Source organism: Drosophila hydei, unplaced genomic scaffold (assembly GCF_003285905.1).
Source record: "Drosophila hydei strain 15085-1641.00,03,60 unplaced genomic scaffold, DhydRS2 tig00008124-arrow-arrow-pilon, whole genome shotgun sequence".
Taxonomy (NCBI): domain Eukaryota; kingdom Metazoa; phylum Arthropoda; class Insecta; order Diptera; family Drosophilidae; genus Drosophila; species Drosophila hydei.
Genome location: NW_022045834.1, coordinates 1,540,471 through 1,557,672, shown reverse-complemented (window position 1 = coordinate 1,557,672; position 17,202 = coordinate 1,540,471). Strand labels below are relative to the sequence as shown.

At 36.8% G+C, this 17,202-nt stretch overlaps 1 protein-coding gene across 1 annotated transcript; it reads left to right on the top strand.

Moving 5' to 3' along the window:
* Positions 1 to 660: 660 nt before the first annotated feature.
* Positions 661 to 16,850, top strand: LOC111600338 (leucine-rich repeat-containing G-protein coupled receptor 6). Its single transcript, XM_030225189.1, has 14 exons — positions 661 to 1,538; positions 3,455 to 3,526; positions 5,012 to 5,155; positions 5,595 to 5,738; positions 7,038 to 7,109; positions 7,191 to 7,262; positions 9,697 to 9,765; positions 12,170 to 12,307; positions 12,365 to 12,505; positions 12,571 to 12,636; positions 12,725 to 12,868; positions 12,924 to 13,291; positions 14,110 to 15,915; positions 16,026 to 16,850. Exons 1-14 carry the CDS (start codon positions 886 to 888, stop codon positions 16,322 to 16,324), a joined length of 4,188 nt encoding a protein of 1,395 aa, XP_030081049.1. The 5' UTR covers positions 661 to 885; the 3' UTR covers positions 16,325 to 16,850.
* Positions 16,851 to 17,202: the final 352 nt, after the last annotated feature.

The window sequence follows — 17,202 nt, the reverse complement described above, 5'->3', positions numbered from 1 at the left end:
AAATTTTGCTAATTATCATAATAAATAAATAGGATTTATTTTCTTGATTTTTAACCATGAATTTTAATTGTGTGGTAGTTTGCACAATTATAGAAAAGTTGTGTCTTAAAACATATTATTCTTAATATTATGGGAGGTTTAAAACAAAAACAAAAAAAATAAATAAAAATTGAATATTCATTTAAAAAAATAAATAAAAAATTTAAAAGATTATAAAAATTTATCAAAATAAAAAATAAATAACTATAAAAAATATTTTGAGCTATGTTAGAATTAGATCAAATTAAAACTCTATAAATTTAAATAACGTAAAGAATGTATTTCGAAACTGAAATTATGAACTACAACTGCAAACTACAACCATTAGTTGTTTACTTTACGTATACGTATTGTTACCCTACGGAAATATTACGTATACGTTACGTGTACGCACTAGATATACAATAGAGTATTGCATACAAAATGTTCTAAGCTATTTCAATTCCAAACCATTTCAAAAGCCCAACAAATACCGTTAGCAAATACACTCAAAAAAACGACACTAAAAGTGATGCGAAGCAAACGAATCGCAAAAACCAACAAAATTCGAACACAATGAAATGCAGCTGAAGCAGAAAGTGAATGTAAATAAATAAAAAAGCAAATAAATACAAAACAAAATACAGAAAAGTGAGCGAAAAAACGTGCAAAGCAACAACAACTCGACTAACGGCAATAGAAGCAGCCACAACAACTACAATAACAACAAGGAGAGCGAAAAATCATGAGCGAGAAACGAATTGCGCACAAAACTGTCATCAAATGACAAATGCTTGACAGCATCAATCAGCAACTGCGACGGCAACTGCGACGCCAACAGCGACGGCCACGGCGACGGCGACAGAGATGGCAGCGCATGGCCGGCGCCGCCGCAAGCATAAGCGCAGCGACGTCGGCAGAGCAGCAGCAAAATTAAGAGCCGGCGGTTTTTGGCAAGATCTGTTGGCATTGCAGCTCCCGCTGCCTCTGCCGCTGCCACTGCTGCTGCTGCTGTCTCTGCTTTTGATGCGGGTCACAGCGGCGCTGTCGACGCCGACGTCGCTGCATTTAAATGAAACCAAAGAAAATCGTAACACTGCCAAGCAACTTAACGGTCTAAGTGTCTACAATATGTCTGACACGCCCACAGCCACGCCCACTGTTCCACCCACAGCCACGCCCCCCGGCATTAGGGAAAACGTTATGCTGCCCTCATCGGATCCGGAGCGTGAGGCGCAAATACTCTACGAGAAATCGCTGCAGGAATATCACGGCAGTCAGCACGCCAAGGCAACGGCAGCTGCTGCTGCTGCGAGTGGCAACAGCGACTTCGACAGCAATGCAAACAACGGCAGCAGCAATGCCAGCAAAACAAACGCACACACTCTGCACAGCGTCTGTGAGCTGTGGCTGCTGAAGCATTGCCACTGCACTGGCAGTCTGGAGAATCTGAAACTGAGCTGTCGCAGCATTGGCATCCTGGCGGTGCCTGTTAATTTGCCCAGCGAGGTTCTAATTCTGTAAGTATCAAACTGGTTGCTAAGCATAGACACACACACATTAGCTAGTGGGTAATGAACGACAAAATAAGGCACACCTGAGGAATAGCTTTGATGGGCTAGAAACAATATATATATATGAATTAAGGGAGTGCAATCTGCCTTATAAGTAAATTGCTTTAATATTGAGTTGACTACCTATTATTTAAAATTAATTCTTAATTCTTATTAATGAAGATATTAATTATTGTATTCGTCAATATTATTGAGACATTTTAAAGCTATCATTGAGTGTCGTATTTATTTCTTTGACAATATTTTCATTATTAGTCTTATTAGTTTCAAAATATTTTTTTTTGTAATTAGTAGAATTATTCTTAGAACTATTTTTATAATAATATTTATTATTATCATTTGTTTATTTGTAATTTTGTTCGCTGAGGCAACTATTGATTTGCCACTAGATTAATAGCTCACGTCAATCAATGCTCACGTCATATGTTAATAGCCCCGAAGAAGACTTCCGGAGACAGTCTAAGAAAATTGGCATAAAATAAAATAAAAGAATTTATGTTTTATACTCATTTGCGAAATGAAAAGAGTATATAGGCTTGTCCATTTAACTGTATGAATACTCAAAAATTTTAAATTTAAAACATATAGTCATTGGCATCTTTACTCTATTCACTCTATTTGATGTGTCACTTGACGCCTGGCACTTCGAAATATACTATACTAGAAATGGCCACAGGCACCCATTCAGCATTGATCAAACAGTATAAAACTCCTTCTACAAGGGTCAAGTCTTAGCGCAAAAATAACCAAAATTAACATATTGATTCTAGGTTTTAATATTGTCATTTTATTTTATTTAATTATTTGTCTTAATTTTGACTATAACAGATCATAATTATGAAAATTTTTTATTTAAATATAAGTAATATTATTACGAAAACAATTTGATTCCTCCGCTTAAATAGTTCTGCCTATTTCTTTGCTCAAACTTTAGCCATAAATCTAGCACAACTAAATGTTCAACTGTGCTCCATATTATAACTATTAATGCGCAATGATATAAATCGATTTCATTATTAAGCGATTAGTGTGTTAACTGAGGGAATTAGAGACAAAAGTATTTTGGTTGCCTAAATTCCGCATATTCCCCATTCGTATAATTACAAGTCAATTTCGCAGTGTTGTCGAATCGGTTTCTTTATTTTATTTATTTTTGTTTTTGTTTCGCTGCTGTTTTGGCATGCGGTTTAATCTAATTACACATACGCCACGTTGTGCGAGGTTTCATAATCGTACGCTCGATTTTCAGCTAAGACTTGTGGCTCGTATGTCAGTCACGTTTTCTTGCCGTCGCAAAAAAAAAAAAAAACAAAAAAGCAAGCCTCTCAAAGGAGTTGGGCTTCCCGTTTTTGGCTACCCCGCTGATTAATGGCCAAAGCGAACTCTGGCCATAAATAAATAAATAAATAGATAAATAAATTATTTATTAATTAACGCATCGCTTGGCGACAGTTACCCCAATATAAATCGTGCTTTAAATATGACTACTGTCTGGTAAATAAAATATGTCTGTGGCACGTTGCATTTGCCATTTGCCAATTGCCAACGGGCAACTGGCAATTGCCAATTGTTGCCGCAGTTCATCTTCATATTTTAGCCATTTCCCAGTTCAATATGTTTTTTTAATGCCATTTACCGTTTGATTGATGGCCTAGCGAAAAGTTTTTCGGCTGCGAAATGCTGGCTAACTGTTTAAGCAACCTTCTCTATTCATCACATAATATTTTATTTCCCATGCGATTGGCTTATTGAAAGTGATAGATGGGCCCATCTAGAGATGATATTTTTCATCCCGCAAAACATATTAATTTGTTTATTATTTTTGTCTCATTGCCGTTTCATTTTCCCCTTTGTTTTTGCAGAGATTTGGGAAACAACAATTTGACCAGATTGGAGGCTAATTCATTTTTCATGGTGCCACATCTCGAGGAGCTGTAAGTATGACAAAGGGGCAAAGCTTTTCATTTTGACCCGCAAAACTTTATTATAAATTGTACTTTACTTTATTGTAAATTTTTATGTGCTGGAAATTGCGAGGAAATATTGCAAATAATATAAATTGGACTTATTTGGTTAGTAGAGCCTGATGGGTAGATACGTTTAAAGGGCTTACTCAATTTGGTACTACATTTTTTTAAGGAACTTACAGAGAGTTTAAATAATATATTTCGAAATACATAAAATAGTTTATATCCAGTTAGCCAGAAAATGCAATATACTTGAAGCATATTTAGTATTGAACATTTTTCTATGATTTTATTATTATTTTGACTGACTTCTGTACGAGTTCGAACGGCTTAGTCCATTTAATTTTAATATATCTTCGAGAAATTATCTCTACTTTCTTAAATTTGCTTGCTAATTAAATAAATTTTAGTATATAATTAATAAATTTATGAACTTTCGCTCTATGTAACCGAGCTACAGTCATACAGTCTCAAAATCAAGCTTTATTGAAATCAAACTTTTCTAGTAATATTAATATATCATTCTGTATTAATTAATTCATTAACTCAATATTTTTTGTTGTTGAAATATAGCATATAAAAAATGATTTCAAATCTTCCTTGTAAATATGCGCTGTTGATATAATAAATGGTGCTATTTGACATCCTCGTCTCTCAGCTCAGCCACAACATAATTCACACACTCCATGCTTCAACACAGCCCTTTCTATTGTGCCTCTAACCACAAGTCATTGTGCCACACCCACTTTTTTAATCTGTATATTAAGCGGCTAGCACAACAATAAAAAATATCACAAAAATTATGGGAAAAACAAAGGCGACAACAACAGGGCGCAAAACTTTCATTGTTGCCTGTCATGAGCGCAGCGACTCATTATTCAATTTCACAGCGACCACCCCTGCCCTGCCCTGACCTATCCTACACTACGCTACCCTAGCCCAACCTAATCTAACCTACCCTAACCCATCTTCAAAAAAAAATCACAGTGGTCAGTTGTGGGTTGGTTAGACAGGCGAGTGGCCAAGCTTTATAAATTACTTGATTATGTTTTATATATACACTCAGAGAAAATACTTTAAATGTTGTAATTAAATTAAATACATGATAAATGTGATATATAGAATCTATATATATAGAATCGAGATTGTGCTAGTTGAGTTTCTTTTTTATTACTCACACTTTATGAATGTTTCGAAATTGTTAAATTCAAGAACTTCATATATTCATTTTAATTAAAAAAGTAATCATTTATAATTGTAAAAGCAATAGATATTCTAGTTTCTCTGAGTGTATAAACATATACATATATGCGTATTTCAGCGCCTTGACTTACGATTAATTACTCAGGCTGTTATCCTTGCAATTTCCTGCACTTTCAAGTTTCGCCATTCGCCTTGCGCTGTTCGTCTTAGGAATCTTGTTGACCAAGGGAAGGTTTTGTCTATTTGCAGAACTTTGTCGGACAATAGCATCATTAATATGGATCCGTATACGTTTTACGGCTTGGCCAAATTGAAGCGTTTAAATTTGCAAAATTGCGGCCTTAAAGCGCTCGCGCCGCATTCCTTTCAAGGACTCAGTCAGCTTGTCAGCCTGTAAGTATTGAAATGCCAACTCAAATTGTTATCTATATGGGTGTGTGTGCGAGGGTATGTGTGTGTGTACGAGTGTGCATTTGTGTGCTTGTGTATATATTTTTAATGTTTGCTTTTAAGCGTTACGAGTAAGGATGCAGCCGCAGGCTGACGACAGACGCCTGCAGGATCAATTAGTACGCTTGCTGCCATTTAGCTTGCTGACTGCACACACACACACACACTCACACACAAATCTACAGCACTTGCCAGTAATTACACGCTATTTTGTTGATATTTTACGCTTTTCTATTTCCTTTACTCTCACTTCCATGTGCAATCGTTCATATATATATATATATATATATATATATATATGTATATATATATATGAATACTTATCTGTATATTTACACCCATTGCACCACCCAACCACCCACCCACAAACTCGGCGGCACAGTCAATTGAATGGCAACGCCCTGGTCAGCCTGGATGGCAACTGTTTGGGCAACCTGCAGCAGCTGCGCTCGTTGCGCCTCGAGGGGAATCTCTTCTATCGCATTCCAACAAACGCTTTGGCCGGACTCAAAACTCTTGAAGCACTGTGAGCTTTTTAAAATATTATTTTATCCCCGTTTTTCTTACTTTCCTAAATGCCTCAGATATTGCATGCTAACAAAATATTATCTTTATTTAATTAATAATAAATTTCTAAATTTTACTATTAACTTTTTAATACCCTGCAATGTTAATGCTTTCAATATTTTTGTATCTATATTGTAAATATAAAATATATTGTATATTTTTTTATAAAATTTTTTTGTTTCTTGTATACTCTACAATTTGTAAATTATTTACAATATTTTATTAAACTTCTGTTCTGAGTTTTCCTTTATTTTTCTCTGAAAGTGTTCCTAATTGATATACATTTATATCAAATATTTTTTCAATATATTTCTAAAAATTTGGATATCCTAAAAGTCGCATGGTTTAGATAAAAAATATCAGTTTAAATAACTCTACTCATACCCTACATTTGCATGCTTCACGAATTGATAATCCTGCTTGCTACTTAACACAATATTCATTAAATTATGCATTGTATTACAATTTTCCGCATAATCTAAATTAATTTTAAATATATTTTTATAGCTTAGCCAGCGCAATTAGTAAATTTGCATTTTGTGTGAGCTACATGCGGTTTTTACTGACAACAATCGTTGGGGCTTTACTGTGAAATGCATGAGGCAAATGAAAATAAATGCAAAATTGGCTAACAATAAGCCAATATCTAGTTTGGTAGCATATTTATGAAATATGCGGAAATTTAATTTTCTATTAATTTATGTAGCATACTCTTTGGTGGTACACAAAACGAAGCATTTTAGATTGTTTGTTATTATTAATAAAAATGTACTTAACTTCAAAAAATCAACTAAAAACAGTAAAATTACATTATAGAATATATTTTTCATAATATATATCAATCACATAATCTAATCATTTATTTTATTAGCAACCGTTTAATTTTAAATTAAATATACTTTTACTTCTTAAAAGTTCATAACTATTTCATTTCACTCAACTTACCTCACCATCAATAACCCTTTACCCAATAAACCAGACTCAATTTGATATACCATTAGCTTAATGTGCATGTTTTTAGCTTCAGCTCGAAGCCCTTAAGACAAAAGTCATTTACAATTTCTAACCATAACTTAAAACTTATTCAATTGCTCATCTCTCTCACTATCTTTTGCTCTGTGTGTGCTCTATAAAAATTTTGAATTATAACCAAAAGCAGTTGCTCATAAGAAACTCGATTACTCATAGTTTCCCTCTTCTGTCTCTCTCTTTATTCTCATCCATAATGCAAACTCATTAATGGATTCGAAATGTTCAGCAATTTGGGCAGCAATTTGTTGACAATAATAAACGATGAGGACTTTCCACGAATGCCAAATTTGATCGTGCTGTAAGTAGAACGTTAGCTAATAAATGGTTTCCATATATATCATATATATATATACATATATATATATTATTTATTTTACAGCTTACTGAAGCGCAATCAAATCATGAAAATCTCAGCGGGCGCTCTCAAGAATTTAACGGCCTTAAAAGTTTTGTAAGTAAAGCAAACCAAACCAAACAACAAATACTTTAAGAACTTCAGACACAAATACATATATACACACATATATGACTTGACAGAACAGAACGAGACGGAACAGGATGTTACTGAATGAGACAGAGCCATGTACCACAAAATAAAAGAAAATGCAAGTGATATTCAAGCTAAAGAATGCCTAAGCTATAGAACTTAAAATACTCTTCATAACATTAAGGAAATATAAACATTAAAGATCGACATTGAGGTGAATGTCTGGAAAATGAAATATATTGAAGCTTGATAACATTTAAATAAAGTTAGAAAAAATTATATCAAAGGTATTTCCATAGTATATTTCAGCAGAAATATCGTATCGTATAGTATTTTTTTTTCCATTTTCGTATTTTAAAATCTTTTAAGAGCATTTTCGATTCACTCGCTGCACCGCAAGACCTCAAATAAAAGTTTCAATACTTGAGGGTGTAAACAGTCGAAAGTTGAAGTGCAAGTGGAAATGGTGTTTATCCGTTTTATTTCGTGTTGCACTCAGTAAATAACTTTAGAAGGGTATGCTGGACTTGTGAAAATAGATAAAATATATATACATAAACAAATTAAACGTCTGTGTATTGTGTGTGTATATTGAAAAGGAAATTTTACGTATTCATAAATTTATCATTTCATTCCTTTGATAATAATCGATAAGACTACAAATGTCTCCTTGCAACTCTCACATATATTGCAGACTTGATACAGTATGAATCTCTATTCCTTAGGGAATACCCAAATATATCTTTAATTACAGGGTAATTACCAGTCCATCATTAATTGACTTTTGCATGCCTGTTTTTTTTTAGCTTGGCTCGAATAAATTTCAATTTTGGAGCAAAGCGTGGAAAACTTTTTTCTGTGTTAGAGTTGCGACAGCTTAAACTGTCGTCGCCGCTGCTCGCGTCGCAGTTGCAGTCGCTGCTGGCGGCGCTGTCACTGTAGCTGCTGTTGCTGCTTACCGCAAATTTTTGGCTCATGCATTGCATACTTTGGGGGCGGGCGCATTAAACAAACTCGAGGGCTGCAGACGATGACAAATATGCAAATTTATGTTGCGGCTGACAGACATGTGAAGTGAACTAAACCGACAAACTATGTGGGGTTTATATATATATGCTTAGCTAAAGGGCAACTGCAACTGCAACTGCAGCAGAAGAAGAATGCATCAAGTGAAAGTGAAAAACTTTTGCCGTGCAACGCGTAAATCTGTGTTGAAAAGTATCAAGAAATTTTCCGTATGCATTTTCCCCAAAGATTTATGAGCTTTTCCAAACACACAGACTCACACTATCAACTCCCTCTACGTTTCCTTCTCTCCCAGTTGCATGTCTGTAACGCGTTGGCCAAGTGAAAGTTTTGTTTTAATGCCAGTCACGCATATTGAGCGAAAGCAGAGTCAACTAGTGTTTGGAACTAACAGCGAGCTGTTCATATATATCCGTGTATTAATATATTTAATGGAAAGCAGAACTAAAGATAAAGTAGAATATGAATTGATAGAGGAGCACGTATTCAGAAACAAAATACTTATTATGGTATTAGCGAAAAGCTAGCCAAATGCAAAATGAATTAAGCTATTTTGCCAGTAAAATAAAAATTGTTTATTTCTATTAAAATATAATAATAACATCTTTAACAAAATATAAAAAATATATATTGTAAATAAAAATAATAAGACATAATTTTTTGCAAAGGTAAAAAAATATTTCAAATGCAAATTGCATTTATAAAAATTTGAATTTTATTAAATATATTTAAAAATATTGTCAACTTCTCCAACTAAGTTCGTGAAAGTCACAAATTATTTATATATTTTACTAAACATTTTTTGAACATATCTTTATTGACTAATTCACATTTTTAATATTTCATATATATTTTCCTTAGTTTGAATAATTATTTTTATTAGAAAAGCAATTTGATCACCGCAATTTATGATGTTGATTGTCACAGTTCTGTGTTATATAACTCATACCAATACTTAAAAATTAATAATAATATTAAATAAAATTCAACTCAATATTTTATGGCCCACATATGTAAATCCATATTGTTAAACAAAAGCACTTTAAATTTATACATTTTCCCTTTTTATATTAATATATTTTCACCCTCACGTATAATTGAAATCAATGCACTTTGTTCGCAACTGAACTTTATATCTATATCCATGCATAAATTTGCAACCCACACGAACAGTTGGGGCTAGTCGGCAGGGCCATCCAATCAGAATGTTTTAGGTACGTGCGGACACGTACGGAGGAGTGGACCCTCCGCAAATGCAAATACTCAGTTGGGCGACTCACAGAGCGAATCACAATATTTGTATAAACGATATTTGAGATGTGCTTCAATAATAATTTTCATACTACATTTTTGCTCTTCTTCTGCTTTTTAGAGAACTGGATGATAATTTGATAAGCAGCTTGCCGGAGGGACTTGGCAAATTGCCGCAGCTGCAGGAGCTGTAAGTATTTACACCAGGTGCCAAGCATAGATTAAAATAGTTAAATAATAAGAGAAAGAGAGAGGGAGAGAGTGAGCTCTTCCTCTGTGGTAAATAAAGTACAGTGAAGCCTGGCACAATTTGCTGCATTGTTAAGTTGGCAGCACAACATCTCCTACTTTGTCAGGCGGCAAACAAGCGGAAACCAAAAATCATAACGCATCATTACTTGGAGAATTTACGACGCTGTGCTCCATCCCATGCCCATCCTTATAACTAGTAGTAGTTGGACCCCTAAGTAAACCAGTCACCGACCCCCTACCTTGCGTCAGCAGTTGACTTGAGCTACATCCTGTAGCTATTGCAATGCAACTCTTTCATTTTATTGTTAGTCAAAGTCTATTTACTTTCCGATGCGGTTAAAGAAACTCTGAAGTAAAAAGTAGTAAAAAAGTTTAAGAGATGCTGGAATATAGATGTCAAAGGAAAATGAAAAAATGCTGGAAAATAGAGGAAGAGTTGAGAAAGGGCTATCAATAAAGAGTGATAGGGATGCATTTAAGAGCAGAAATATAAGAACAGAAAAATTTTATATTTCCATTCTTATCTCATTCTACATTCTAAGGCAAGTGAGGAAAAGAGAAGATCATCATCATTCTATCATATATTATTATGATCTGATCTAAGATTTATAATTTAGGAAAATATATCGATTGTGTCTATCGATAAACATATTTTTCATTTTGTTAATTTTTCTCATTGAGCTTTAACAATTTATTATTATCAGGATTATTACGTACTATAAAAGGGTTTCTTCATTTACATTTCGATAAAGTTGTCTCCTAGAGTATTTAAAATTCTTTCTTTGCATCAGAGTTCATTCGAGTCGCAGTTGCATTCTGTTTTTGTCACACGCACTTCCTGCAACTGGAAACTGTGGCGACTGCGTCGACTGTCATTGGAATCGTTGACATCGTTGCGACAGTTTTTCTTTTTTTTTTTTTTGTTGCCTTTTTGTAACATTTCTCGAATGTGTCCCCAAGGAAATTGAATTTCTGGTAAACAGGATAATTATGAGCATGTTAAATGTTGCGATAAAAGCCACGCTGCGTTGCACTTGCCGAGCATCAGCCAAACCAACGAACCGACCAACCAACTGCTATCCCCATGATTGGGGAATTAAACTGGCAAATAAATTTGTGACTCTTCAGCGCGTGCAGAGAGGCAGGGCATGCTGGGGGCGTGGCTGTTGAGAAATCTTGCACTTTTTCTTGGCTCATGTGGGTTGCGGTTTTTTTTGTGTCTTACCAACTGGCAAGAAAAACAAATTTAAAAGGATTAAAAACATTTTGTAGTGCTCGCAAGCAGAGAGTTAACTGTTCCTTAGATGAGAAGCCAAAGGAAGGCGAGAAATAAAAATAAAATATCAAAATCCTGGCAACAAATTACTTCGATAAACTGTGAGACTTGAGTGGAAACTTTTCGCTGGCAAATGAAACATACGTTTTTTTTTGTAAGTAATTAAATGTGGGAATAAATCGAGAGTTAGAAGGAAATCTTAGCACAGCTAATGATATTGAAACAAAACCTTAAAAAATACTTGAAAAGTAAAATATATAAAAACAACATTTAAAATATCAAAGCTTTAAAAAGAAAACTTGGCGAAGGCAGAAGAGAAATTTGTTAGAGACCGTGAAAAAATGATGTAAATAATATTAAATTAAAATATTTATGATTAACTACAAATACAAATTAAATTAACATATATTTAATATATTTTTTATACTCATACCTCTACTTAATTACATTTTTTATATTGCATATATTAAATACATATATTAAATACAAAAAATATATAAATTAAAAAATTTTTTTTTCATATTAATTTTTTTAAAATTGTTTATATATTTATTTATTTTTGTTTCTATTTTTATTTTTGTTTAGTTCTTATACTCTGTCTTCTTAGTCTTTAATATTAATAGTCTTCATTTGATTATTTTATAATTTAATTATTCCCTTTCCTTACAACAATCTGCAATTGCTTTTTGGGTAAAAACTTATGTCTATATGTGGCGTAAAACTACTTCACCTTCAATGTTGACCCACAAAGCAAGGAACTTACTGAGAATTGCCTGGGAGATGTAAGCAAGTTGGCCAAGAAAAACCCTAAAAACGATAACAAAATATGCCACCAAAATATATTTATATATACATATATATATAAATATATATATAAATATATATATAAATATATATATATAATATATATATACTGATTTTATGCGTAGCAGTTGTCTTGGTAGCTAGCCAACTAGACTTTCAAATGCAGCTGCAACGCAGCAAAAGTGTCAAGTGGCACTTGCCAACAGAGTGCATCTTAGAGATACGCACGTGCATCTAACAGATACATATCTATATTTTGCAGCTCTATGACAAGCAATCGCATACGCTGGATAAACGATACGGAACTGCCGCGCAGCATGCAAATTTTAGATATGCGCGCGAATCCTTTATCCACGATCACTGCGGGCGCCTTTCGTGGCATGTCCAAGATGCGAAAGCTGTAAGTAACTAAAATCGATAATTAATAATCTTATTGATATGCAACTCTATATTTTAGTATACTCTCCGATGTACGCACTTTGCGTAGCTTTCCTGAGCTGGAGGCCTGCCATGCGCTGGAGATACTTAAACTGGATCGTGCAGGCATTCAGGAGGTGCCATCGAATCTGTGTCGTCAAACGCCAAGACTGAAGAGTTTGTAAGAGAGACAAGATATTAATTTATGAATTTCATATTTAATTCATATTTTCCTTTTGCTTTTAGAGAACTTAAAACCAATTCCCTGAAAAGCATCCCAAATTTAAGTAGCTGCAGAGACTTAAGGCTGTTGTGAGTATATCGAAAAGATATAGATATATATCTCAGCAGATATATATGAATACATATATATATATATATATATATATTATCCTTACAGAGATCTATCGAGTAATCAAATTGAGACGTTACAAGGACGACCTTTCCATGGACTTAAACAGCTGCACGACTTGCTGCTCTCCTATAACCGCATCAAGGCACTGCCGCAGGATGCCTTCCAGGGCATACCCAAGCTCCAGCTGCTGTAAGCTTAAACACTACACTCCTCTATACATATTTTAGCTGAGCTTCATTTACAGCGATCTGGAGGGCAATGAGATAGCTTACATACACAAGGATGCGTTCGCTGCCTTCACCGGTCTCGAGGATCTCAATTTGGGCAATAATATATTTCCACAGCTGCCGGAGGCAGGCTTGCGTGGCTTGCTGCACTTGAAGACTTTTAACAATCCAAAACTACGTGAATTCCCACCGCCCGATACGTTTCCACGCATCCAAACGCTGATTCTATCGTATGCGTATCACTGTTGCGCCTTTCTGCCTCTAGTGGCAATGTCTGCACAGCGTAAGACCTCCCAGGTCCAAGAGGCTGTGCTCTTCCCCTCTGATGCGGAGTTCGATATGACATTGTGGAACAACAGCATGATGAACATTTGGCCACAGATGCGTGCGTATAAGAATTTGTTGTTGTTCTGTTGTAGTTCATACTCTGTTTAGGTAGCATAGACGAGCATATTACTTTAGCTGTTGGCATTTGCAAATTATATTAGTTAGAGCTAACTATACTCTGCTCAAAGAGCAGACGGCAGTATGTAGGCTGCTGTTAACTGATATTCGTGTAAGTTTACAAAGTAGTAGATGATATATTTGTTTTGCTATTGGACTTATCTTTGCCCTATATGTTCTCCTTTACAATTGTTATTTATATTTTCTAATCCTCATTACTTGAACCAAAATTCAATTATTAATTATAGTCTGCTTGCATAATAAATGCAAGTTTATAGACTCAACTATTCAAGCCACCTTTTCCCTTAGCAATCAGCTAGAATTTCCATTTAGAGTTCTTAAGTTTCGTTTCGGAATCTGGCTTTTCAACAGTTCAGTCTGTAAAGTTGACATATAATTGTATAAACATTTAGACTCTAGATTTTTATAATTCTTGAACTCATTTGTTTATAGAGGAAACTATAATTTAAGTTAATGTTTTACAGTAAGTCGATCCCATGTAGGTTTAGATATAAAAATGCTATTTAAAAAAAATTGGTAAATTGTTAAAGCAAATCCAATAGGTTGATTTATATTTTATATATATATATATTTCATTATAAAATATTGATAAAAGATGCAATATATATATAAATTATGTAAATATATTCTAAGTTTAGACACTGCCAAAAGCGCTTTCAGTTTAAGAGTCATCAAGACAAGTTTTAGCTGCAAACAGAGTATGTCACGGCCAATCTTACACACCTCTCCCATTCGCAGATAATCTCAGCAAGCAGCTGGGCGCTGCCATGCACGACTTGTGGGATTCGCCGATGAACAACTACAATTTGAATGAGGATGTGCAGCAGACACCGACGGGCAGTCAGTTGGCCAACAGCTATATGGAGGAGTACTTTGAGGAGCATGATATGAGTGCGCCCGGCACTGGCTACGGCTTAGGCACCGGTCTCTTTAGTGGCATTACGGCCGATGACTTTCAACCGGGCTCGGTGCAGTGTCTGCCCATGCCGGGTCCATTCCTGCCCTGCGCCGATCTCTTCGACTGGTGGACTCTGCGCTGCGGCGTTTGGGTTGTCTTTCTGCTCGCTTTGCTCGGCAACGGCACCGTGGTCTTTGTGCTCATCTGCTCCAGATCGAAAATGGATGTACCCCGATTTCTGGTCTGCAATCTGGCTGCTGCGGACTTCTTTATGGGCATCTATTTGGGCATTTTGGCCATTGTCGACGCAGCTACATTGGGCGAATTTCGCATGTTTGCAATACCTTGGCAAATGTCGTTGCTCTGCCAGTTTGCTGGATTTCTCGCCGTGCTGAGCTCCGAGCTATCTGTCTATACGCTGGCAGTGATAACGCTCGAGAGGAACTATGCAATTACACATGCAATACATTTGAATAAGAGACTATCGCTGCGACAGGCGGGCTACATTATGAGCGTTGGCTGGATCTTTGCGTTCTGCATGGCGCTGCTGCCACTGTTGGGCGTCTCCGATTATCGCAAGTTTGCCGTCTGTCTGCCCTTTGAGACGACCACGGGCGTGGCCAGTTTAACTTATGTGATCAGCCTGATGTTCATCAATGGCTGCGCCTTTCTCACCCTGATGGGCTGCTATCTGAAGATGTATTGGGCCATACGCGGCAGTCAGGCCTGGAATACGAACGATTCGCGCATTGCCAAGCGGATGGCTTTGCTGGTCTTTACGGACTTTCTCTGCTGGTCACCGATTGCATTCTTTTCGATAACGGCTATTTTTGGACTGCAGCTCATCTCGCTGGAGCAGGCGAAGATCTTTACGGTCTTCGTTTTGCCGTTGAACAGTTGCTGCAATCCCTTTCTCTATGCCATCATGACCAAGCAGTTCAAGAAGGATTGCGTGACGCTCTGCAAGCACTTTGAGGAGACGCGCGTTATAGGCGGCGGTGGAGCCGCTGCCGGTGCTGCCAATACTGCGCGTGCCGCTCGAGGCAAGCGCGCTGGTGGAGAGCTGCCCCCGCCCCTTCTACCCGCAGCTGCTGCAGTAGCTCATCCACCGGGTTGCCGCTGCCTGCGCATGTTGCCCAGCGAGATGCCCAACTGGCATAAGATGGAACAGACGCCGACGTTGTGGCAACGCTTGAAGCGTCTCTGCTGTGGCCAGCGGCAGCGACGCAAGCAGCGCCGGCAACCACAACAACGACGTCAAAGGGCCTACACAGCCGCAGCAGCTAATCCGTATGAGTATCAATTTGCGGAGCTGCGACAACAGCGCAAAAACCGAGCCAGCTCCATATCCAGCGAGAATTTCTGCAGCTCCCGCAGCTCCAGCTGGCGACATGGCACCAACTCTTCGACGCCAGCGCCGCAGTCCAATTGCAGCATGCCTCTGAAGCTAATGGACCCGGTACAGGGTCATACGCATGGCAGGCGCAGGCACTCGGCTTGGCTGATCACACGGAAGACCTCACAGGATTCCAATTTGTCCAGTTCACGCAACGATTCATCTGCCTCAGCCACAACGGCCAGCACCTCCACATTCCGGCTGTCCCGTTCGAGTGCTGGAAGCAGCACGCCGCTGCCCTCGATAATAGGTGAGAGAGAGAGAGAGAGAGATAGAGCGATAGGGAGCGGAGTGTCGAAAGATCTTTGTAGTCAAATAGCAACAATCTTAACACTCGATTAATGTTCGCTCCATTCACAGCTCACAATGGTAAACAGATGCACGACCCACTGAGCAAGCCGCGGCTCGTTCGCCAGGAGGCGGTGCAGGAGGAGGAGGACTCATCGCCGCCACGTCTTGGTGTACGGTTTCTGCCCACCATACCATCTGCCGCGGACAGTTCGGTCATTATGGAGGACGGCGATTCGGCCAGTGTGGCAGCTGGCAACGCCATTATGGGCATGCCACAGCCAGGTGATGCCAGTGGGTTTCTGGTAGCTCCACCGGCTCAGCTGCAGCCGGAGAAACCGCCGCCAGCGCCAAATGATGCGCCGCCGTGACGCATATCTGCATTCTGGGGCAGCTGGAAGCGGCAGCATGAGGAGACCTACCTGTAAAACGGGGAACAGAAAGCTCACTGTGTTCATAGATTGTATAGCGCGGGGACAGGGGACAGACATTGAGGGGGAGGGGGCATAGTGTAATAGTGGAACATGGCCATGTGATGCAGCAGAGCATCAGCTAACATTTATATAAATAATCTTAAGTAGTCAATTTCTTTGGGTTCGAGTCAAGGATTTCATTTAAACACACACACACACACACAAGTATTATGTACTACATATATATATATGTAATTTATTAATTAGTTTAGTTATCGATCGATAGGCTAGCCGAACCTAGCATATTTAGTGTTTAGACTAGCATAGTTTATATATGTCTATATTTCGATATGCGCGTAAAATATTTAGAAAATGCTAAGCATTTGTCGATATTACTTGAAGAACTTACTTGCAACGAGTTCTATATAAACACACAGCCAGTCACACACACACATATTGAAAACGATTCAAACGATAACGAAACCAAGCCATAATATACAATATTAAAGTTAATCTATTTACGATAAATGAAACTGTTTATTATGGGCATAGCTCTTGAAGAATGCCAATCTTAGGTAAATATAATGTGATTCAAACGGTTCAGATAAAATTCATTATAATTTTTTTTTTATTTTTCATCAAATATATCGATAACATTAATTTGAAAAGTCACTTCATATACAATTCATTATACATATTTTTCATTTTTCATCAAATTTATCGATAACAAAAATTGAAAAAGTCACTTCATATACAATTCATTATAATTTTTTTTTAATTTTCATCAAATATATCGATAACATTAATTTGAAAAGTCAATATATGAATCAATATAC

Excerpts from the sequence above, each read along its gene's own strand:
- LOC111600338 (XM_030225189.1), top strand. The coding sequence starts at position 886 with ATGGCAGCGCATGGCCGGCGCCGCCGCAAGCATAAGCGCAGCGACGTC. Across the intron at positions 1,539-3,454 it reads CCCAGCGAGGTTCTAATTCT|AGATTTGGGAAACAACAATT; the intron begins GTAAGTATCAAA and ends TTGTTTTTGCAG. Across the intron at positions 12,637-12,724 it reads TGCAGAGACTTAAGGCTGTT|AGATCTATCGAGTAATCAAA; the intron begins GTGAGTATATCG and ends TTATCCTTACAG.